At 44.1% G+C, this 24,211-nt stretch overlaps 2 protein-coding genes across 3 annotated transcripts; one reads left to right on the top strand and one right to left on the bottom strand.

Annotated features, from left to right (window-relative positions):
* Positions 1-1,119: 1,119 nt before the first annotated feature.
* guca1aa (guanylate cyclase activator 1Aa) lies at positions 1,120-3,578 on the bottom strand. The gene is made up of 4 exons (XM_071527044.1): positions 3,265-3,578; positions 1,775-1,924; positions 1,592-1,685; positions 1,120-1,258 (listed from the first exon to the last, which is right to left on the bottom strand). Exons 1-4 carry the CDS (start codon positions 3,460-3,462, stop codon positions 1,131-1,133), a joined length of 570 nt encoding a protein of 189 aa, XP_071383145.1. The 5' UTR covers positions 3,463-3,578; the 3' UTR covers positions 1,120-1,130.
* A 539-nt stretch (positions 3,579-4,117) lies between these two features.
* golgb1 (golgin B1) lies at positions 4,118-23,326 on the top strand. 2 transcript variants are annotated; one of them, XM_071527038.1, is made up of 20 exons: positions 4,118-6,332; positions 7,671-7,731; positions 8,371-8,562; positions 8,705-8,818; positions 9,036-9,200; positions 9,314-9,436; positions 9,868-9,981; positions 10,238-10,961; positions 11,105-11,181; positions 12,092-12,161; positions 12,963-18,078; positions 18,226-18,637; positions 18,777-19,010; positions 19,163-20,017; positions 20,200-20,393; positions 20,509-20,668; positions 20,912-21,012; positions 21,101-21,172; positions 21,470-21,551; positions 21,671-23,326. In XM_071527038.1, exons 3-20 carry the CDS (start codon positions 8,443-8,445, stop codon positions 21,806-21,808), a joined length of 8,871 nt encoding a protein of 2,956 aa, XP_071383139.1. In that variant the 5' UTR covers positions 4,118-6,332; positions 7,671-7,731; positions 8,371-8,442; the 3' UTR covers positions 21,809-23,326. The 2 variants fall into 2 exon arrangements, with proteins under 2 accessions (XP_071383139.1, XP_071383138.1); XM_071527037.1 differs by having other exon boundaries at positions 7,653-7,731.
* Positions 23,327-24,211: the final 885 nt, after the last annotated feature.

Raw genomic sequence — 24,211 nt, 5'->3', positions numbered from 1 at the left:
TTGGGGAGTGGGGGGGAGAACCAAAATCATTTGCAGTTGTTATGGCAACCAGGAGGCTGGACTGTGACTGATCGTTAACTGCAACACACTTGTATTGATCCGGTAGTTTTGACCAGGTTTTGATTAGTATGCACAGAAACATTACACAGTAGACTTCAACTGTTAATTTTTTTATTTTACAAATAGTAAGCAAAAGCATTTAAAAAAACATTCTGTAGTCTTCCAACAGAAGGCACCAGTTGAGCAAAGCCATGGAACATAATAAAGGTCATCTACTTGTGCCCACTAGAGAGAGAATCATTCAGGCAGAACATACACCCACACACACACTGAAATACTAGACTAGTCTGTCTGGCTTACAAAATGCTACAATACAGTATGTCAGTATTGCCTCTCCTCTTAGAATATACTTTCAAAAGAGTTGAGATAAAAAAATAAAAGGTAAACTTTCCCAAATTTTACCTGCATGCCTGACTAAATCTTTCAGCATCTTGGAGTTCATGGAATCCAGCAATGTCGGGTCCCCGAGTGAATCTTGGATTAATACTCTTAAAGAGAAATTCACCCGTTCCCTTATTAGACCCACTGACTTAAAATTGAAACTGAAATTAGCATGATTGTCAAGCACAACAGAAATACATAGATTCCTCTTGTAGACCTCACAGGCAGGAACAGCTCAGCGGAGGTTTGAGAATTTGATGATCAGAAAAAAGACAAATATCTGGGGAGCACAGTTTAGTGCATATAGTTACCACTGCTCCTGTCTCCCTCCTTAATCCTTAAAGACCTTAACCGTTGTCTGGGTTTTGAGCGGATGGGATCTCAAGTTAAGACGACCGTCTGAGAGATAATCTCATATCAAGGTGGCATTGGAGAGCTCAAGATAATTAAACAAGGACAATACAGCTTGCAAAGGTTGACTGAGTCATACCAGTGCATTTAAAGTGCGTTTGTGTCAATCTTTTAGAGATTCAAAAAGAGATGTCAATGTTTACTTGCAACATATTGCCATCATATCAAACCGGATTCAATCTTAATAGAAATCTCAGTCTATTTGTGACCTTTTTCCAGAGGAGATGCAGCTTGAGGGTAAATTATTGATGGGGTGATGTAGTCTGCATGGACAGATCCTAGATGCTGTGCCTCCGGTTGTGGATCATGGCCACTATGTGGGAAAGGTCCAGACTTTTCATCATCACCTCCATGAAATCTTCATCACTGCGTGCACCGGCCACAAACTCCTCCAAGGACAGCTCCCCTATTGGATGAAGAATTAGGCTCATATTTAGATTTAATGAAATAAAAGTACATAGCAAATGCATTCTCTCAGTAGTATTCTTACAAATCATCTCTGGTCTCAGATCTTATTTGTGCAAACCTGGGATTCGGATCTTTTGTCAGTGGTTTTGGCATTATTAGTGTTTAACAACCACCTGCATTTCCTCTCCTTTTCTATGCTTATCACATCCTCTCACTTAAGACAGCAGTGGAGCTGATAAATGTCTAAGCGCTGTCCGCCAGAGTGATTAGCTGTTCAAAGATGGATTTGTTCCTTAATGTTAGACTCCCCATAGAGCCAGAACACACTCACCATCTCCATTTATATCAATCCTGTCAAACACACGGTTGGTGAAATCCTCAGCGGTGGTTTCCTGACTTTCATTCCCGTTGATTGCGCGGATGGCCTAAAGGAACAGAGAAAGAATAAAATCAGCCTATCATGTTGGGGCCCAGAGAATGCTAAACACTGCGATGTGGCCAGCACATTACATACCTTAATGATGTTGAGGAGCTCATGGCGGTCAATGCAGCCGTTGCCATCCACATCATACAGCTTGAAATACCAGCGCAGCTTATGCTCCATCTTCCCCCGCATCACCAGACTCAGGGCAGCCACATACTCCATGAAGTCTATGTAGCCGTCCTTCAAAAACAAGTAAAGAACAGTTACTCACTCATGAATATGAATGCTGGATTCAATATGATACACATATGGAATAGAACAGACGAGATTTGGAGTCAGTTTGGCAGCATTACTTAAACCATATCACCTCATCTGATCGTTTAAATTTATAGCTTCATAGCTTTTCTTATAAGAGTATCTTGTCTAAAAAGCATGAAACAATTGATGTGCTTCAATTCCATTAAATTATTTAGAATTACAAATCTTTAGACAACCATCTACTTATTAAACATAGTTTTCAGTCATCCAATGCACAACCAATCATCCAATGCTCTATTCTATTCATGAAAGGAAACTCCCTGGTCTTTACTCAAAAAGTTATTAGAATGAAGCGGAGCATGCCAGGACCAAGGATTATCCAGAGGGACTATCTGTGTGCATGAACACATGCAGCAATCCTGGCATCAATGCATTGTCCCAAAGAGATAATCTCACAATTAAATCATGCATAAAGATTACCACAGCCTTTTGTAATTGAAGCTGACGGGGTTACTAAATATAGCAATGCAGATTCTCAGCCACACAGATCCTGCGATGACCCTTTCTCTTGTTCTGAGTTGGCAGGTCACCTCATGACATGAGTACCAGTGTGTTTTAATGAGCCTGGGTCCCAGAGTGACACAGAATCGACATAATTTGGGCGTCAAGCTGAAAAGGTTCAAGAACTTGTGGCCTCGCCTCATCTAAAGGGCCAGCCCTGACAAACCCCTGGAAAGTCAGGCAACAGACCATTTTACTGCTTAGTGATTGTCTTTGTTTTCCAGAATACAGCCTCTCAGATGGGCTGGCAAATTACTATTTTATTCATATTTATGTGATATTTCTGAAAATTCACCCAAATTGTAAAATTTAGTAAAGCCTATAACTAAAACTAACTTACACTCCCCTAGTTAGAGACTTTGTTTGTAACCTATTTCATGTAACCTGCATACATTTTAAGTATGAATGAAAATCAGTTTCTAGTATATTTAGTAACAGCAGCTCTAGGTAAAGAGCAAAACCACCAAGGGGGGAATCTGATATTAGTCACAGGGCATTTTGCTATAGATTTGGAGGATGATAAAAACCTGAGGAGCCACGATTTAAAAATGAAAGTGCAATGCCCCCTGATGCACCTTCATGGAAGAAGAGCCAGGTAGGCAGATCCCACATTGCATCCCTCATTTTGAAACATGCCCCAAGCTAGTAAGATGCAGCAATCATCCCATCCCACCACGCTTAGAAAGTTCCAGCCTTGAGGTACAAGCATTAATGCATGGTTTACTTGAATACAGCTCAGTGGTTGAAATGCAGCATCTTACCTTGTTCATGTCAAAGGTGCGGAACATCTGCTCTATGTAGGCGTTGGCCTCTGGGTCCAAGCCTCGCAGACCGAAGAACTGCTTGAACTCGTGCAGGGTGAGCTGACCGGAGGGACACTCTGTCATGAACTTCTTGTACCAGAGGTGCATCTCCACCGCCTGCAGGTCGTCCACAGTGCATCCTGTAGAGTTACCCATTTCTTTATAGCACCTTAGCGAGTGAGCGAGCGTTCGTGTGTGTGTTAAAGCTGGTACACAAAGCTTACAGCCCAATTGGTCTACTGTGAAGCGGAGGATATCCCTCTTCACAGTCACACAAAGATGGGAGCTGTGGTGAGCCTGGGTGCCGGCAGGGGCTTTTGTAGCGACTGGAGTTGGGGTTGAGGCGGACCACGCCCCTCTGTGTCCTGTGTCTGGGTCTAATCACTGGCTTTAATCCAGGTGTACCTGCAGATGATCCGCTTAAGCACCCCCATTAGGAAGGAAGGTTGACTGTCCCATCCCTGTACAAATGTTTACTCTGGGACATGCTGACAAACACCTTGGTGTTCCCATCCCCTCCCCTCACGTGGAAATGTATACAGGAGAGTTAGTCATACATCTGAACTGATGCAGTACACCTTGCTCAGCATGTGCTCTTAAGTATGAGTGGTGCAGTTTCATATTGCCATAATGTTCTTGCTGAAGACTGCGCTCTTAAAATAATGTTTTAAACCCATGAGGCTTTTCCAAGAGATGTGGGATACAACTTGAGAACGTGGCAAACTGTGCTATCTCTCAGTGGAGTTCTGGTTTATATCCTCTGTGCTCATGCTTAGCTTTGAGACTAAAAACTGCACAAAATAAACAGGATTATAAAAAATTTATTTGGTAACAGGGTTTATTTAGATACCACATTCCTAAACCAGGAAGGCATGAGTCACTGGGAAGTTGGTACACTAACTGAACAGCCATTACAATATAAGTCAAAGTGGATCAAAGTAACATCAGTACTGCTGCAGAAAGCTTTCTGATCTCAATGTCAATAACAGAAAAAGGATAATAATACCACAATCCTCTGTAAGTGCTTTTGTATGATGTGGAATGTCGCTTCCTAAAGCTAGCTACTTTGTTACTAAATAATACTGTAATCATATTTAAAGCAGTGTTGTATTTAGCAGCTCTGAATGTAATTAATGTCTTCCAACAGTTCTTATTCACAACTTGCTGATGTGACATCATTCATATTCACATAAAAGACAAATAACATTGATATACATGTCAGAAATTACTATTATAGATGAGACACAAGTTAGTGCTAAGCTTGCAATCTGTTGAAATTACACTACAAAAATGATCACAATTAAAAATATATCCAAATACAAAAGTAAAAAAAAAACTAAAAAAAAACTTAATGCAGTTGTGGGCAATTTTAAAGCAGTATTTAACTTTAGTAGTTTTTTAGTGTATACTTCTTCAGATATTAGCTGCCCCTGGAATATAATAATATTAATATAATATTAATGGTGCTCAAGTTCATTTCTGACTCTGAACATTCATAATTGCAAACAGGCAAGATTACCTCTTGGGAAAGGCGACAAAGAACACTAATATTATTGCAGGCATCCTGCTTTAGTTTGTATGTCTTAGAACTTGAAGTGTGGGTTTTAGACAAACAGGCAAAAGAAAGTAGGCGGCATCACCACAGGTAACTGGGCGATCCAATATTGGTAGCTCACTGTTCATGGACACACACAGGGCTGTTTGCCAGAGACTACAAATGTTGTCCAAAGTGAAATATTGTGTCAAGCACTTCTGTGTCAGTTTTATAGGGCCATCTTAAAGGAGGACAAGAAATAACCTTCAGACCGGACATAGATATAAAAAATACATTTGGCTCCTAATGGCATGGTGAATTCTTCATGTAGCCTTCCATCAAAATAGCAGTCCACCCCTGCTGTAGTGTAAGAGAGTAATGCTGAAAACGCATGTCTACACTTCCAACGCATGTACTCTGCGTTTAACCCTGGAATACATTTGCATCAATAGTCACATGTTCTGGTACAAAGGATGACTGGCAATACCAGGAACTTTCCAGTGTGTCTAACATAGTTTCCCATTTTTTGGAATAGCTTTCCTGATGGAGGTTGCATAATGACTACAACAATGCAAGGAATACACAGATTGCGTGATAGAAAAAGAAAACGGCACCTAAAAATATAACACTAAACACTATGTAACATATATAGCTATGTTATAAGAGCTTTAAAAAAGTAAAAAGCTAAAAAGTGTGTGACTTCAGTAAGGCCTCATTGCCTTTCTCCATCCAACATTTTTTGAATCTTCACATTCAGCTTTAGGTTCAGCCAACACCAGTTAGCTCCTTCAACTTTCACCGGTTTCAGGCAGTCTCCACCATGGGCATACTTTGGTGTTGTCTTGATTTGGCTGCCAAGATAATGCTGCTAGATCAAATCATCATAAACGCCTGAATAAGATGCAGTCACTCTGGCTCCGTGCCAGGGGCCGGGCAGATCTCCTTGGCACCACCGGCGAAACCTTTTCTCTTCCCCCAGTGCAGATGTCTGTAGATGGAGTCAAACACTGACACTGTGTAGCGTGCAAACAGCGTGGTCCACTTAACTGCCTCCACCATCCACTGCACAGTGCGACCCACAAAGGCCACAAACACTGTGGTGTAGTGAGCAAGCAGCAGCAGACTCCTTCCCAGCTGTCTGCCATGGTTGATGATCAGATTGACTCTTTGCTCATGTCCTCCCATCATTATAATGTTAGCTGTGTGATTCCAGATGTAGAGGGATCAAATTATATGTATATTTAGCTCAAGGGCACATTTTGCGTTTTGTAAATGTTTATATCATGTAGATGCTCCCTAGCAGGGAGTAGTGACCGTAAACTGTGTGGGAATTTGACGACAGTCCCTGACATGCGCAGATCCCGACTGGCCAATCACTGCAGAGCAAGTTTTGTTTCCGGAATGTTTGGTGATGTGGCTATGCTCTGAAATCCATCCGAGGAAATATACCAAATAAAAGGCAGAAACATTTACCTGGGAAGCACTCGCACAGGTTAGTTAAACGTCCTTTCTTTCAAAACCACACCATTCCCCGGGCTGCACCTGAGAGCTGTCATGCAATGAGCAAAGAAAAACAACAGAACAAAGGTTTTAAATCAGCTGTCCTTATTTGCGAGCTGCTGCTTAGCAAGAATTGAGAGGCTAACCAGGGTTAGCTAGCAACTGTACCTTGCAAACTACGGTAATGCAGCCACAGCTGTCAGCTGATGTTTACACACGACGCATCCTGTTCATACCAGTGTTTCTAAATCTTCAAATATGCCTACTATATTTGAAGACAACATGTCCAGTCGCTCGGAAAGTTAACCATCCATTTCGCTTAACGTTAGCTATAATCTTTGCTGTTCGGAAGGAGTGACGCAGCCGCAGTCGAGTGTCCGGCCGGTTCGGGAGAACTCGGCATTGTCCGGTCCTACTCGGACCAATTGGATTTGGGGGTCACAGCCAAAATGTTGCGTTCGTTTTGATGGAAGTTGGGCGTGTTTAATAAGTCGGACCCCACTCCTTCCAGCACACAAGACTCTCAAACGGGCCATGTTCGTACATATTTTACTAATGCTTTATTTGCTCTAAAAGATCATTCATAATGGTTTTGTAAATCTTCCCAGTTTGGGGTATTTGGCATGAAACTGTTTGAGAGCCCCTGCAGTAAGCTACTCCAAGGTGCCTACACGTCCTTAAAAAGCCTCTATGTCTTAAATAAATAAAGTCTTTAATCTAGACTCAACATCTACTGTGAAAACAAGTTCGTTAAAAAATATTCTATAATAAAGGTTTCAGAAGTCTAAAAAAAATTGCATTATACTTTACTTTTCTCACAAGAAATCAACTCTTTAACACAGACATCTATTTTATTTTTATTTTTACTTTTTTGGTTTATTTTTGTAGGGAAATTTGTCTTACATTCTTACATCAAAAAGTGCACAATCAGGATAGCTTGGGAAGATGGGAATATTGTGTCAAGCAGCAGCCCAAGCTGTTCTTGGCAGAGACATGGTGAAAGGAGAATATGTTATGAACGTAAAGTTTTTAACTGTAGGCTGCATTTATGCTACTGTAAATTTCAAAAAATATCAGTTCAAGCAAACAGATGAAATTATACTGAGACTAAACTAAACACTGCATGGACATTTAAGGAGGTCGTCAACAGCTTAAAGGTTTTGAAAAATAGGTTTGGCATTACTCTTTGAATACTTCATCCATAACAAACAGAATAGGGTTTGTTCAGCTGCAGCAAAGGAATGATTTGTGTCCAACATACTAATGCTAGCCCACGCTGAAGCCTCAAACCTCTTCTCTTTTTCACTCACAGTGCCATCTTTATGTTTAGCCGTCTGGCCACAGTCCTCCAGGAGCTTTCTGGAGAGGAGGCACCAGATGGAGACCCACAGGTGAAAGAGCAAGACACAAATACCCTGTCTTCCACCATTATAACAAACATTGAACCAGAATATCGCAATGTCATGGGTATTGCCAGTGGCGTTTCCAAGATTTGAATGTATAGATCTGATATCTGGTCTAGTTGGAAAGTCAATAATGCTGGTCATCCTCCATCTGGAGCAAACATTGAATGACAAGTGGATGGGAAGTTCTTCTTTCTTTAAATGGCTAACCTGTGTGTGTTAGGGTCCTGATACTTCTCCAACTTTTAACGTTAATGAATAGCACGCCCTCAAGTAGTGGAATGAAATAGATAAGACTTTTATTCCAGTCTGCAAGGAGAGTGACACAGTGTCAGTCTGAGAGAAAGAACAGCCTCAAAGAAGCAGCGGCTATTGTCTCTGCGCAGCTTATGTTCATCATTCATGCAGTTGTTGACAGGAACTCAACTGTATGTTGGCAGTACTCATGGAGAATTAGGTGAGAGTTTAATGAAGTGGAAAAATACATAGTCATGCCTCATACCAAAGGATAGAAAACTATGGAAAAATACTGGGTTAACATAGTCAGCATAGGCACAGCCTGCATTCTATGTAATATGCATGAAGCTTTGTTTATCCCCTATCGTGTTTGTGTGTTTCTTTGTGCAGGACAGGCTGGTGCCTCAGCTACCCCCCGGAGAGGACCAGGCTCCAGTGGAGTCTGAGGTGCCTGAGGAGGCCATGGAGAGGCTGGCCCACCTGGAACAACTGGTGGTCCAGTTGAAGGAGCTCATCAGAGATAAAGACACTGAGCTGGTCCACAAGGACACTGAGCTGGCTAACAAAGATGTACAGCTCAAGGTAAGTACTCTGTCTGTGTGTGTTTCTGTGTGTGTGTACATGTTTGCTATCAAGATTTCCCTTCAAAAGTCTGTTCACTACATTTCTTGCTAACATCTTTGATGGCATCAATTTTTAATGCTTTTTTGCTCTGTATCCACAGAATGAAAGGGAAGCAGGTGAGGCTCGCTTCACCAAACTCAAACTGCAGGCGAAAGCCAAGATGGCTTCACTCAGCAAACAGATCACTGATTTGAAAGGGCAAGAAGGAACAGCTGTGAGTTTGAAAGAGGCTGAATTTTGTCTGTGTTTTTATTGTTTTGAGCAGAGCTTGTAGCATTATTTTAGTTTTATAACACACAAATCACCCCCCACTTCACTTTTACAACAAAGATGTTGTGAAGACTTACATATACCACACATGTTTATTACAAACTAACCATAAAAGGCACCTCCTTTTTTTCTGATTTGAATATCTGTTACATCAACAACAGAGCCCAGAAAGCTCCTTTACAGGAGCTGGAGCCGCAGTGGAGGAGGAGCTTCAAGAACTGAAGAACAAACTGAGTGAGGAGGAGGCCAACAGCAGGGAGCTTAGCGAGCAACTCCAGACCACCCAACAGCTCCTCCAAGAGAAGGAAACCGCACACGCTGAACAGGTGACATAGTTGTTACCTTCATAATTAAACATAGTCCTACTCTGTTAATAAATGATGATGTTGAATGTCCTGAGAAGTTCTGACTGAATGATGTGTCCTGGTTGTGTTATCAGCTGCAAGTACTGCAGGCTGTGGTCTGTGAGAAGGATGTGCGTTTCCAGGAACAGATCCAGAAACACGAAGAAGAACTGCTGAAGATCGCAGCACAGTCTCAGAACGACACCGAGCTTCAGCAGGTACAAGATCCAGCAACTCTTCAGTTTGTAATTCACCCATTCAAAGACTAATGTATGCTCAATAGTTTGTAGTTCAGTAGTTTATAGCTCACCCAATCAAGCCTTATGTGTGTTTGCGTGTGTGTGTTCGAGTTAAGCAATAAACTCAAACTCTGCTTCGTGTTGTGTCTAACAAAGCCTGTTGGCTAAAATCTCTGTAAACCACAGCCTCTTGTAGCTCTTTTTTTTTTTTAAATCAATAATAGTTAAATGTTATTTTCCCACCTAGCAACATAGTCCTTGAACTGTAGCTTAACAGTGTGTTTTTGTGCACAACTCACACAGAAATAAGCACAGAAACAGCAGACAATTGTCACGCTTTCACTATAGACGCACTCATACGAACGTACACACAGTCATATTTGGTCTCTCGTTTGTTTGTCCTTCCCTAGGCTCTGCATTCATCCCAGCGGCGGTGCGAGGAGCTGGAGGAGGCCATGCGCTCTCGGTCCCAAGTGCTGGAAATGCTGCAGCAGGAAGTCAACAGCGCTGATCAGCAAAAGCAGGTACTGGTCCTGTCTTACTGGATGCCATTTGTGCAGCTAAATATGTTGAGTTTGTGACTGTAGTACAGATTCACAGATATTTATAGACAGTTGACACTTGAATACTGCTACTGCCTGATGAAAAGAAGACTATTCAAACACACACCCCACTTCTAGATGGCAGGTCATGATTATGCATTGTTTGGCTCAGCCACACAACTTACACCCACTCACTCTCTCTCTTTCTCTCGCTCTCTCTCTTTATTTTTCTATTCAGATCCTAACCGCTCAGTTCCGGCAGATGGAGCAGGAGCTGGCTGAGACTGTCAGGCAGAGGGAGGAGGAGAAGCAGCAGTGGACCCAGCAGGCCAGCAGGGCCGATGCAGAGCTGACGGCCCTCAGAGCCAGCCAGGAGGCCTTGGAAAGAGAGAGAACGGAGGTGGTGAGGCTGGAGAGGGAGCTGGCCTCCCTGAGAGAGGCAGAGCATGGAGCACTCGATGTTAGCCAGGAGGCTTTGGAGAAAGAAAAGATGGAAGTTGCCAGATTGGAGAGAGAACTGGCTTTGGTGAAAGAGGCTGAGCTTGCAGCCATTCAAGCAAGCCATGATGCCTCAGAGAGAGACGGGGCGGAAATTGCTCGGCTTGAAAGAGAACTGGTATCTATGAAGGAGGCAGAGTCTGCAGCCGTCCATGCCAGCCAGGAAGCCTTGGAGAGGGAGAGGGTAGAAGTTGATAAACTGGAGAAAGAACTGGTTTCACTTAGAGAGGAGCAGGGAGAGAACCAGAGGAGGGGTGAGACCTTGGCGGAGGTGTGGCAAAATCTACGCTCCCTGGCTTTAGGGGATGGGCATGCAGCAGACGAAAGTCCCATCCCCACTGACCATTCCCTGTTCCTGGGCACTCTGCAGTCCCTGGAGGCCCAACTGACAAAGCTGAAGGAAGAGCGGAGTGAGAGTGAGGAACGCTGTGCCCAGGCCACCCACACCATGGAAACCCTTCAGGGTAAGAGCACCATAGAGAATTCAGACATGTTATGTAGGCCATTTGCCTTTGATTTGTTATGGAATTCAACAAATTTATGTCAACCCCTAAGCTGTATGTCAGGGTCTATTTCATCAAATTTTAATAATCTTTCTGATTTTCAGAGCAACTAGACAGAAAAACCTCAGAGCAAGAGGAGGCTGTTGCCAAGATACAGCAGCTGGAGCAGCAAATTGGAATGGTCAGTATTGAGCAATTAAACACCGAAGCCAATTCTGGGAATCATTAGATGTTTAAATTAATTAAGACACCAGATGTTCGCAGCTTGTTTTGCTAGAGATATAAACTTCAAAAAGCATCTCTAACTTTGCTCTGTGAAACACTACAAGAGTTAGCATCTCTGCAAAGCTTAAATTTTAGTTTAAAGTTCCCCAATGCCCCTGTAATAAGTTTCTGTTATGCTGTCTCTCTATGTCTATCTATTATGTGATTAAACAAGGTGCCGGAGTGCAAGGTGTAGAATCAGAAGATAATTTTCTGCTGCCATAGGCTCGGTGTAAACTGAAGAACAAGAAGCTAATTTAGTTCATAATAGTCAGTGTCTGTAAAGTCCTAGCATTAGACAGCCCTGTACTTTCCCTGCACCCATGTGTTCTATATAGACAGTATTCCCCATTCGTTTGCAGAAGCCACAATCTGCGCAGTCAACCGTTTTATTGTGAGCATGGCAGTTCTCACCCTTGGCACCTGGGCCAGGGTCAGAACCTTTGTCTGTCCATCTGATCCCTCTGCCAGTCTCAGACGGGACAGAAACAGGGTCACAGACAGTGCTTTAGCTCAGTGCTGATGAAGTGTCTCCTCTTGACGGTCAAGGGAGACGTTAATCTCTTCTGCACTGATCCACTGTTATGACTGGCTGTTCTCTCAGCCGACCTTCATCTCACCAGCTGACAACAGTTACAGCTATGTATGCTGTTGTCATAGGCTTACATAGTAATAGCAACAATAGAGGCCTATAGCGCTTTGTAAAACTGTTGTGTCACTCCTTATACAAGAATGTTTCACTGTGGGGAACTATCAGTCATGAGATCACAAAGTTACCTTCCTGCATATTCTCAAAAGAAGCTCACATTTTTGTTTCTCTCTCTTAGACGTCTGAGGAATCGTTGGTCCAACATGTGATTGAACCATCGGTACAGGATTCATCTGAAGCTGAAAAAGGTAAGAAAATTGTTTTTGTTGGTGAACTCACCCAAAACAGAATTCATATATATTGTTTTTATGATCTTGGACAGTTTAATGTACTCTCTGCCAAAACTAGACGAGACTTGGGAGTGTGATGTCATGAAATCATACTCTCTGGAGTTGCTTTGTTGACACTGAATGGGAGACCTAGTTTGTGGACTGATTGAATGTTAGTGTGAGCAATTGTCCAAAACCATCATCATTATATAATTATTTAATTGTACTGTCAAATTGTCCAGAATTTTAACCTTTCATTCAGTGTCAATGGAACAGCTCAGACGTTGCTTTACGATACATAGTCTTGCCTATCCCATCTATGGCTTTGGTAAAACATGTTGATGTACCCAAATCTTGATAATAGAAATGGTGAATTCTGTTTCGGGATGGATTTTCCCGAGTTAAGTATTAATTTTCTGTAATCCAACCATATGAACTTTGAACAGTAATGTATCCTGCCAGCAGCACACACCCTCTACTGATGTATTTGTTTTGGCTGAGACATTATGTGCTGTCAAGGCCTATCTTACAATTAGACGTAAGGGCACATAAAGGCATGTGAACAGAACAGATGATTTTCTGTGAATTTATTTTAAACGGAGAGTGATGCTACCAAACCTATCTCATATATATGTTATTACTTAACCTGAAGGACTAGTTGATTTTTTGCCATTATTTGTTCAGTGAAGTCTTTGTCAAAACTACTAATTATTTGCTGATGATATAAAAGAAACATTTGATTTGTTTTCTCATTATTTCCATCTTTGCTGACTTCCCCAGCACACATCCTGACTTTGGAGCAGCAGCTGTTAGAGAAAGATAATGAGCTGGTTGCCTTGCGAGAGTGCCTCACGCTGGCTAAGGAGCACAGCTCCAGGGGGGTTGCATCAAGTGAAAGCTATGATCAGACTCCAGACCAGGGGCAGGATACTATCACACTCCCCCATGACAGTCCTACAACCCTTCCTGACCTCATGGAGGATACACCAGAAGAGGAGACCACCTTAGTTGCTGAGGACACCTCTGTCCTGTCTGTCTCTGCTGATAATGAGAGTAGCCCAGAGCTCATTGGACCCCAGTCTGATTCCCCAGGAGAATCCAAAGGGGCCTCCTCAGATGAGATGGTTGCCAGTAGTGATTCAGAGGTGGCCCACAGCAGCTGGACCCTCCTTGAAGCCGTGAATCAAGATGGAGGCCAGGAGTGGCCCTCCATTCTGCAAGACTTTGGACAGTTACAGCTGCAGTCATGGGAGGAGACCAGCATGCAGCAGGAAACCTCCACAGTCCAAGTCGAGTCCTCCTCTGTCATTATCCGAGAGACAGTACAGGTTCAACTCACTCACCAGGGTGCTCCCCCCACTGACTCTGACTTGACTTCTGGTCAGGTCTTTGCCCAGGTCCTAGCTGAGGAACTCCAGAAGAGATATAGTGAGCTCATGGCTGAGCTCCAGAGGCTCAGAGAGACATCTACAGAATCACAGGAGAAAATCCAGTGCCTGGAAGAAGAAAGGCAGTTGCTGGCAGCTGGCAAAGAAGAAGCCGAGTCCCAAGTCCATACCTTTGCAGAGGAGCTCATGTCAGCCAGAGATGAGTTGGGCAAGCTCTCCCAGAAAGGTAGCTCTGTCATGGAGAAGCAAAGTGTTGAAATGCACCTTTTAGAGGAACAGATAGATATCCTGCACACTGAAAGCAAAACTAAGGAGCAGAAGATCCAGGCCCTGCAGACAGACTTAGAAAAGGTCCAGCAAGCTCTCTCTGAGCAGGAGGGCCAGGCCAGGATGCTGAGTGCTCAGCTGGAGGACAGAGAGCTCCTCTCCTCTGAGTTGGAAAGGAGGCTCCAAGATATGGAGAATAGCTTGTTGGAATACTCCCAGACGACTGACCTGAACAATGCTTCATTGTCAGAGAAGGACTCCGAGATCAGTGAGCTACAGCTCCGTCTCACCCAAAAAGAGCAAGAGATGATGGAGGTGACTGACAGTATGTCTGCCAAACTTCTCCAGGCAGGAGAAGAGAAGTTCCTGATAAGCAGTGAGGTCAAGAAACTAAAGGAGCAGATACTTGAACTTGAGAAAGTCAGAGAAGAGAAACAGAAAGTGAATGATGAAGGCTCAACAGTTGATTTAGATGAAGCTGCTAGTTTGCGAAAGCAGAAAGAGGTGCTGGAAACCCAACTGGCAACCACGAAGAAGAAGTTTCAGGTGGCACTTGTGCAACGCAAAGAGCTTATGAAGAAAGTCGCTGATTTTGAGGAAGAAGCAAAAAAATGGAAAGAGCAAGACAGCAAAGCAACAGTGGAGATTCCTACAAATATGCCAGAGATAGAAAAACATGGAGGACAGGAGATTCAGGAAATGGAGGCCATGCTCAAGGAAGTCAAGCAAGCCTTGAGATCCAAAGAAGAGGCAGTTGAGGCTCTTGAGCAGAAAATTAGCCAACAGGATCAAGTTCTTGCCGAGACCCTTGCTCTGAATAGAAAGCTAAGCGAGGAAGCGGAACACTCTCAGCAGACTGACATTTCTACTGAAACAACTGAGTTACACTCTCAGGTGACATCTCTTGAGGCAGAGTGTGAAACACTTCAGAAGAAACTTCTGGAGGCTCAAGATGCTCGTAAAGACACCATTCGCAAAGCCAAAGAGAAAGACAGACACCACCGTGAACAACTGAAGCAGCAGAAGGAAGAATACAATCAGCTTTTGGAAAGTTTTGAGGTACAGAGTGGTGAGCGGGAAGTTCTTCTTGCTAAACTGAGAGACTTAGAGGAATTGCAGGCACATAAAAAGGAGAACACAGTGAAGGAAGACCTGCTTTGTCAGCAGACCAAGCCTCTGGTCGAAACACTGGAGAAGCCAGCAGCAGGTGATTGGGTCCAAGAGGACTGGGTAGATTTTGCTACACCTGAGACTGATTCCGCACAACCACAATGCAATAACCCCATTCAGCATCCCGAGGAGCAGTCTAAAGTCCCCTCTGCAGAAATGGAGGTGTCTCTGAAAACTCTTAGAGAAGAGATGCAGGCTGTGCAGGTAGCTCACACAGAGCTAGAGAAGCAGCTGCTGGAAACCCAGGCCAGTCTTTCACTAAAGGAGACTGAACTGCTGGAATTAGGCAAAGAGCTAGAAGCCCTGCGAGAAAAGGAAAGGCAGATTGATGTGCTTTTAGAGGAAATGGATGCTCTTAGAGAAAAATATCTCCAAGCTGAGTCTTACGCTGAAAACCTGAAAGCAGAGGTGGAGGCTGCAGCCAAAGCAGCATCTGCAGATTCTGAATCCTCTATTGTAACTCTGCAGGCTGAAGTGGAGGAGTTCAAGCAGTTCCTCAACAATAAGAATGAGGAGATCACAGAGCTAAGTCAGCAGCTTAGTGAGCAGAGCTCACTTCTACACTCCATGCAGGACACCGTGTCTGAGAAGGACCAGCTGATAGCTTCCTTACAGGAAGAATTGAAGGCTGAGCAAGAGAAGACCCAGAGGTTAGAGGTTGAGGTTCCACAGAAGCAAGAAGAAGAAAAAGACAGTGAGGCCAAGATCCAGCAGCTTCAACGGAAGCTCCAGGCTGCTTTGATCTCTCGCAAAGAGGCCCTCAAAGAAAACAAAACCCATAAAGAGGAACTAGCTTCCACTGAGAAGGTCATAGCTGAGTTGCAGCAGAACTTGGAATCTAAGGAGGGTGAGCTGGAGAAGCTAAGAGCAGAAAGAGTTAGACTAATTGAGGAGGTTGACCGGACGTTACTGGAGAACCAAAGCCTAGGGTCATCCTGTGAAAGCCTCAAGCTGGCTATGGAAGGCATACTGAATGAGAAAGACTCTTGTAAGAGAGAAGCTGAGTTTGCCAAAGAAGAGGCTGCCAGGGCGTGCAGAGAATGGGAGGAAAGGGTTCAAGGCATGAAGGATGAGTATGAGACTCTGCTGAAGTCCTATGAAAATGTGAGTGATGAAGCAGAGCGTGTAAGACGTGTCCTTGAAGCTGCCAGGCAGGAGAGACAGGAGATAGCAGCCAGAGTAAGGACTCATGAGGCTGCTAGGCAGGAAGCTGAAAGGCAGGCAGAGGAAGCACAGAAAGAAGTGGATTTAGTTAAAGACAAGATGAGAAAGTTTGCCAAAACAAAGCAGCAAAAAATAATGGAGTTAGAGGAGGAGAATGAGAGACTTAGAGAGATTGAGGAAAAGAAGGTAATAAAACGGGAGGACAAGGCGCTTAAAGCTGAACTTGAAAGACTTCAAGAAGAGCTTGGGATTTTGAAAGCTGATTTGGATGCTACAACAGCAGAAAAAGACTCTTTAGGGCAGCAGATTGAAGAGTTGAGGGGTCAACTTTCCCAAAAGGAAGAGAAAGACAACAGTCAAATTCCAGCTACATCCTTTAACTCTGCAGCCATTGTGGAAGAGTTTGTCATTGCCCAGCAATCAGGCATCGTCATGGCTGAAACTGCCCAAAGAGATCCTGTTGAAAGTCAAGGTAAAGATGAAGAACAGACCGTAACCACAGAGGAAGCTCCAGCTGATGAAGTAGCTCCGATATCTGCACCAGAAACACACTCACAGCCTACTGAAGAGAGAGTAAAAATGGAAATGACTGAAAGTGCTCAGATTTTACTAGAGAATAAAATAAGGGAGATGGAGGCAGCTCTTAGCTCAGAGAGGGAGCTGAGGCAGGAAAGGGAGGCTGAACTCAAGGCTGAACTGGCCTCTCTTGAGCACCACCTACAGGAGAATAAAGAGAAGGAGAGCCTTATGGCCTCTCTACAGCAGTGCCTCCAAGAGAGCAACGAGAGAGAAAAGAGCCTAATAGAAGAGGGTTCTAAAAGGGAAGCCCAGTTCAAAGAACTCCGCAGAAGCCTTGAAATGGAGAAAGATGACTTGGAGGAACGTCTGATGAACCAGTTGGCCCAACTCAATGGCAGCATTGCTGGCTACCAGCAAGAGGCAGCAGACACCCGGGAGCACCTGGCGGAACTACAGCGAGAAGTGGAGAGGTTGGAGAGGGAACTAGCTGAGCTTGAGGCCCAGGCTCAGAGTGAGAGGGACCGGGCAGCTAGACTGGAAGAGGACAAGAGGCAGGCCCAGAGAGAGAGAGCTGAGGCTGAGGCAGAGTCTGGCAAGCAAAGAGAGCTGGAGCAACAGCTGAGGTCTGCCCAGAGGGTAAGAGAAGGCAGCCAGAGCAGAGCACGTCAGCTGGAAGAGCTACTGAGGGAAAAGCAGCTGGAGGTCCGTCAGTTGCAGAAGGACTGCATTCAGTACCAGGAGAAGATCAGTGAACTAGGCAGGGAGGGTAAGGCACTGCAGCTGGGCCGCGATGAGCTCCACACTGAACTGGAACAAGCTCGTTCGGAGACTTCTAAAACCCTAGAGGAGATGAAGAGGACTGAAGCTCAGCTGGTTAGCTGTAAATCTCAGTTGGATGAAGCTGAGAAACAGGCGAGCCAGGCCTTAGCTGAGAAGTCAACCTCCGAACAGGCAGCTCTACAGAGGGAGGCTTCAATGAAAGCTGAGGCAGAGCAAACTTTGGACTCTGTGAGGTTCAGGCTCGGAGCTGAACTGAAGCAGATGGAGCTGAGGCTGGAAGACGCTTATAGAGAAAGGGAGAAGGAAGAGGAGGCCACACTGGAGGCCAGGGAGATGGCAGAGGGAGCTGAGAGACGGGCCCAAGAGATGCAGTCCCGTCTTGATGAGTCTCTTGCCAGGTTAGCTGCCTTCTCACGCTGCATGTCCTCACTACAAGACGACCGGGACAGAGTTTTGGACGAGGCCCGGCAGTGGGAGACTCGCTTTAATAGTACTCTCCAGGGGAAGGAGTCTGAAGTGCGTGAGGCTGAGACACGGGCTAAGGAACTGACTGAACAGCTTCAGAAAGAAACTGCTCAGAAAGAGGAGCTTCAGCTTTCAGTGAACAGGTAAGAATTCTTCCCTTCTCTTTATGTCTCTGTTGTTTCCCTGTTTCCTTAGATTGTTTATCTCTAACTTTCTAGCACAAAGAGATTTTGTAAGTGTCATGATGAAATGAGACATGAAGTGGACATTGACTGACATATTTCTTTCAGACTAGAGAAAGCAGACAAAGATTGGCAGCTGAGATTGGAAGAGGAGGAAAAGAAAGCCAGAGAGAGCCAGGTTGTCCTGGAGGAGGAGAGGGGCAAGCTTCAGCAAACCACAGCTCAGATGCAGCTGACCCTAAATGAAGCCCATGCCCTGGAAAATGAGGTGGAGGGTCTCCGTCACAGGGCCCGGGCTCTGGAGGAGGCTGTTGGGAAGCTACAGGGTGAAGTCGACCAAGCCAGGGCTGAGCTGAGGGAGAGGGAGGCTGAAGAGAGGAGGCTGTGTCTAAACGTGGAGCAGCTAGAGACAGACCTGCGCTCCTCCAAGGCCTTGACAGAGAGCCTGCAGACTGAGTTGAGTGAGAAGGAGAGGAGAGAAGTGGAACTGCTGGGGGAGAAGGAGCAAGCTGTCACTCAGGTATTAACATTAAATTCTCTACAGTCTGTACTATGCTATTTTGTCCTAGCGTTACTGATTTGATGGAGAAGTCAACTTGGAGAAATTAGAGAATTGTTCTTTACATATTCCTTACAATTTATGTGTTTCATCCTCCCAGGCTGCTGAGGAGGCTAGAAGGGAGGCTGACAGCAGGGCACAAGAAGCAGAGAGGGAGCTAGAGCAGAGGAGAGAGGAATTGCGGGATCTGGAAGATAAACTGCGGAAGGCAGAGGAAGAGAGCAACAACAGAAAAGCCAGACTGGACTCCTTTATGAAGGCCATGGGCTCCTTGCAGGATGACAGAGACCGAGTCCTCAACATGTACAAGCAGCTAGAGGAGAAACACCTGCAGGTAATTTACAGAAACCAAAAGGTTATAATATATAGTTATAATATACGTATATTGTATTTGTTTTAATGTCCAATATGTACGGCATGATCTAGTGTATCACAGAAGTTTAGGTTCCCCAGTGGTGTAACTCCTTTTGTACTGTTGTGTCCCAGGTAATGATGGAGAAGGATGGCCTGATCCAGGAGGCCGCAGGTGAGAACAACAGCCTGAAGGAGGAGCTGCGCTCTCTGCTAGTCCAAAGAGACGACCTATATGCCGAAAAGGCCAAACTGTCCGCCCAGCTCCACGGCTACCGGGATGAACTCAACCAAGTCCTCAGCATGAAGGACTCCCAGCACAAACAGCTTCTGGCTGCCCAGCGAGAGCGCATTGCCTCTCTGGAAAGGGAACGTGAGGATTTAGAAGCTCAGCTAAAGAGCCTTGGCAGAGACAGAGAGACAGAGGTGGAGGCTGGGGCTGTGGCTGTGGCAGGCATGGTGGAGAGGGAGACTCTTAGTGGGGCTGGTGAGAGTGGGAAAGTGTTACAGGTAAGAGACGCCCCTGGTGCAGAGGTTGAGAAGTTGAGGGAGCAGCTGCAGGCGGCAAGGGAGCAGGTGGAGGCCCTGGAGGAGAGCCTACACAAGGAAAGGCAAGAGCAGGCCGCCAAGGGCCAAGAACTAGCTGAGCTGCGCTGGGAGGGAGGTGTGATGCGAACCGAGTCGGAGAGTGCTCAGGAGAGGGTGGCAGAGCTGGCCCGGGACTTGATGGTTATTGAGCAGAAGCTGCTGGAGGAAAAAGAAGTGACAACCCAGCTGAAAGCAGAGAACCAGTCATTTGCGAAGTCCATGGCCTCCCTCCAGGACAGCAGGGACCAAGCAGTAATCAGAGCCCAGGAATTGAGCCTTCGGGTGGAAGAGATAAGCAAGACAGGGGGCCAGCCAGCACACAGTAGCCCCGGAGGCTCCACTGGAGAAGTGTGGGGCCTGAAGAATGCACTACAAGCCCTGCAGAATGACAGGGAGAGACTGGTATGTAACTTGTTTGAAAATAAATGTAAATTAATGTTTTAGATAGTCATGAACACAACACTCACATTACAACTCTACTAGCGCAAGTAATGGATCCTGATGCAGTTGCTTATATTATTTTGTAGATTTTCATAGACATCTACTAACAATATACTTTTTTCTTCCCTTCTCTTGACTTGCAGCTAGAACAGGTAGAGAAACAGACATCTGAGCTCCAGAAGCAGAAGTCAGATCTGGCTCGGCTTGGAGCAGGAGAATTGATTAAAGTCAGCCAGGACCTGTTTGAGGAGAAGAGGAAGACTGAGGAGACACTGGGTGTCATTAAGCAGCTAGAGAATATGGTGGAAATGGGCAAGCAGGAAATTGAAACACTCCGGTGAGGCACAGTGCCAGCATGATGCCAGTTGTAATATTCGACTTAACCAAAGCAAAATGGTATAAGGAGCATTTGATTTATTGTGTGTGTGTGTGTGTGTGTGTCCTCTTTTGAGGCTGGAGCGTATTGACTGGATGGCTCAAGCTGAGCAGCTGAAGCAGCAGACCCTCGCCACACTCTCAGACCGGGACCAACATCTGCGCCAGCTCACCGCCATGCTGGAGGAAGCCCGCGCTCCTAAACCCAAACTCGTGCAGGAGCACTATCAGAGAGAGGTAAGGGTCTCGAAATGGAACTCCGAATCTAGAGCTAAAAACATGTTATGGAAATAATTTATGCAATATTTGCATAATGCAATTCTTAAAATCACTTGTATTGCTTGTGATATTCGTATCATCCGGCTGTCAGTGCCATACTTTATAATGCACTGGGAATATTGGGCTTGAATGGTATTAAAAATATTTCTTAATGTTAGATTTAATGTGGAGGATTTTTAGACTGCTATAATTTACCCACAGGGTACAGAGGAAGTGGACAGTGCTCCCGGAGCCCCACAGGAGCGCAGCAGTCCGCTAGAGAGCCACACCTACATAGCTGAGGTCAAAGAGCTACAGCGGAGGTACAGTGTCAGTAAAATCTCTTCAGAGACAGGGAATTAGCAGCACCACAAGGCATTTAGAAACTGATTTTCAACTTTTCTACATCAGGCTGGATGAAGAGATGGAACAGCGGATGGCAATTGAGGAGCAGCTAATAGCTGCACAGGATCGACTAAAACGGTATGAAATATGTGATGTAGGCTATAATTTCAGGTCCTAGTCAGTTTGTATACCATGGCAGGTGTGTTGGTGTGTTATTGAGTGTTTATCAGAAACTAATTATTAGATTAGCCTTGATTAGATGTTTTTATTGTCCGTTGTAAGCAGAATGTCATCTTGCATGTGATATAGTAAGTGTATGACACTGAGGACCATGTTTGGGGTATGATCATGTTTATAACCCAGATAAATTAATTAAATCAACAACATATGACAAATAACATCCGTGACATCTGTGTGCCTCTTTAATGTTACCAGTCACACCCAGGCTGAATGGCATGAAGCGCAACACTCAGAAACTGCCGTCCTGATCGAACCGTCAGACGGAGCCGTCACTCGAGTAAGGGCCAGCTAATGTTTTATACTACCTGAGCTGTCATCTTAATAACACTATGAGTTGTTATACTGACTTATGAGTTGATCGTTTCCTGTATTGTACTTCCTTCTCTCCTATCCCAGAGTCGGAGAGGCAGCCCGGGCCTGATGCGGATGCTACGCGTGGCCTTCTGCTCCCGCCAGCGCACCCCTCTGCTGTTGTCCCTGTATCTGCTCACTGTGCACGCCCTGCTGCTGCTGTGCCTGGGGGGATACCTCTGAAACCACCGCCCGTCTAGAAAGAGACAGACGCGGGAGAGAGAGGAAGGGAAAGAACATGGAAACGTGACACAGACTAAACCCAAGCCATCGCCACATTTTATTATTTTACACGTAATAAATTAAAGATAGGGAAGACCGTCTACACACTAACAATGCACTTTTGATACACACTACAGGAAATGTGTCTTAAACTTATAGCCAAAGTATATAGATTTATATTGGGCTATCTGAAAGCATTCATCGTTGATTTTAACCATGTTGATGTTGTATGACATTGAGAGTGTATGACTGAAAGTTTTTCAAAACCAAGCTGGACACAAAGCAGAGAAGACACTTGTAGCAAGTGGCTTCAAACGCTTATTTTGTTTAAATGCTGTAGATTAGATATAATTTTGATTCATAATGAAGTGTTTTGGCAGATAGTGTTTTTCACGTGCCTTTAGACATGGATATAAAAGGGTCACTTTACGTTTGGATGGCTTGAGGTTCAGGATGTGTTGATGTTCTCCTGTCTCTTCCTCTCCTACCCAAGTGTCATGCACAAAAACGGAGCACAGTGCAATTTTTGTTCTAATACATTCCGATCATGAGTTTTTCTTTTCTTTTACTTTCCTCCTCGTATATAAATCACATTTAAAACGAAGGGTTGACATTTTGGACTTGTGTGTAGAACTCCCTCTGTTCTATAGAAATGTACAGTTTCTATTATGTATGTTGGCTGGATGTGGGTTTTCCTCTATGTATCCAATAAGGCTCCCTCCATGCTTTTGTTGCACAGATTTAGATTTTATGGTTTGCTCTATAGGTTTTATGGCAGAATAAGTTGCCATTTGGGTGCAATGTTACCACAGTGTGGATCCATTCCAGCTGAGAAAGACTGCTGTTTTTTCTGATTACGTCCATCACACCTAGATTACTCTGATGTAGCATAATTTATTGCCCATGTGTCAAAATGGTTAAATATGTCTTCTATCTGTCTATTGACACCGTCCTCTCCACATTTTTTCTTTAATACCTCACTGTTGGTAAAATGACTACTCTATCCTTGTCTTCGTTTAACAAATCTTGTTCTTCTACACATCTTACATAATAATTTGGGTTCACTGAAATACACTTCTACTGTAAATAACCTTTTAAAGGGCTGTATAGAAAAATAAAATGTAATGAAAGTGTCTGTGGTTTAGATCTGTGACCAATAACTTTAAAATGCAGCTCACTGGGGACAATTGTGATTTAATATCTGGTCTTGTCTAAACAGTAGTTATTTCTTATTTGCTTACTTGTGTGTCTGTTGCTACAAAATACATGGTGGGATAGTTTTGACTAGTTTTTGAACTTTTGTTTCAACAAACATCAGTTGACTTTCAGTTCAATTCAGTCCATGCAGACACTCAAGTTTCTTGTACCTAATCGATAGGAAAAAATTGAGAACAAATGATTTATGATCACTAATCAGTGATCATAAATTCATAATGCAGAGAGCTCTGACTCACCACATCCTCCTATTCTACAATAATTGAAAACTCAGGTTCAGACCAACACTTTGCTGTTATGAAAGTGGTATCATTCTGATGCCTACTTGTGACATTTCAAAATGCACAAAAATAAAGTTAACAGTGTGTGTGTGTGTGTGTGTGTGTGTGTGCCGCTCTTTATGACAGGTGTGAAGAAGAATGACATCAACACATTGTTTCTGCTGATAAAAGGATATTTTCATGTGCAAGTGAAGACTGTGGATATCATACAGATACCCAGTTGTTGTGAAACAAGTGGGAGAGGTGTAGTCCAAACTGTCAAGGTGTTTGCCTGAAGCCCCGATCTTGATTTTGCCATATATATTTTGGGTATAAACACATTCAACACACTCAAGATTTTAGTTTACACATGGAAAACAAGCTTTTTGGGGCATCAAAAACATATAAGGCTTGTATAAATGTATTAATGCCGGTCCTTGTGCCAATAGCTTAGTCAATGATCATGAGAAAAGACGTGAAAACACACCTTCAGACCAGTGAATCAGTAGCTAAACAAAGCCAGAGGGTACCAATTACACATTGGCGCTTTTAACACTTACATGTAGAATTTTCAATAACCAGGAGGGAGATGACTTGAGGAGGTTGTTTGTAATTGAAGTAAATAGTTTGCTTACATGTACCTGAATCTGCTAGAATCAGTCCTTCACATTATTGTAACCAAACCATAAACATCAGTTATGTTGTTGCTCATACTTGTGTCTCATTAGAACAAACCTGAAGCCTCAGTGTTCAACTGTCTCATATCATTTACTTGTGCCAGTATGGTTTATGCTTTGTGAGCCTGCCCCCAAGTGTTGAAACTACACTACAGATAAATCAGAGTTGTAGCTTATGCTACATTCAAGGTCTGCTGGTAAAGTCGTCTTTC

Source organism: Centroberyx affinis, unplaced genomic scaffold, assembly GCF_046629955.1.
Source record: "Centroberyx affinis isolate AG114_WGS23_722 - 3 ecotype Tasmania unplaced genomic scaffold, CSIRO-AGI_Caff_v1 ptg001486l_1, whole genome shotgun sequence".
Taxonomy (NCBI): domain Eukaryota; kingdom Metazoa; phylum Chordata; class Actinopteri; order Beryciformes; family Berycidae; genus Centroberyx; species Centroberyx affinis.
The sequence above is the reverse complement of the archived record's forward strand: the minus strand, read 5'-3'. Positions and strand labels throughout refer to the sequence as shown.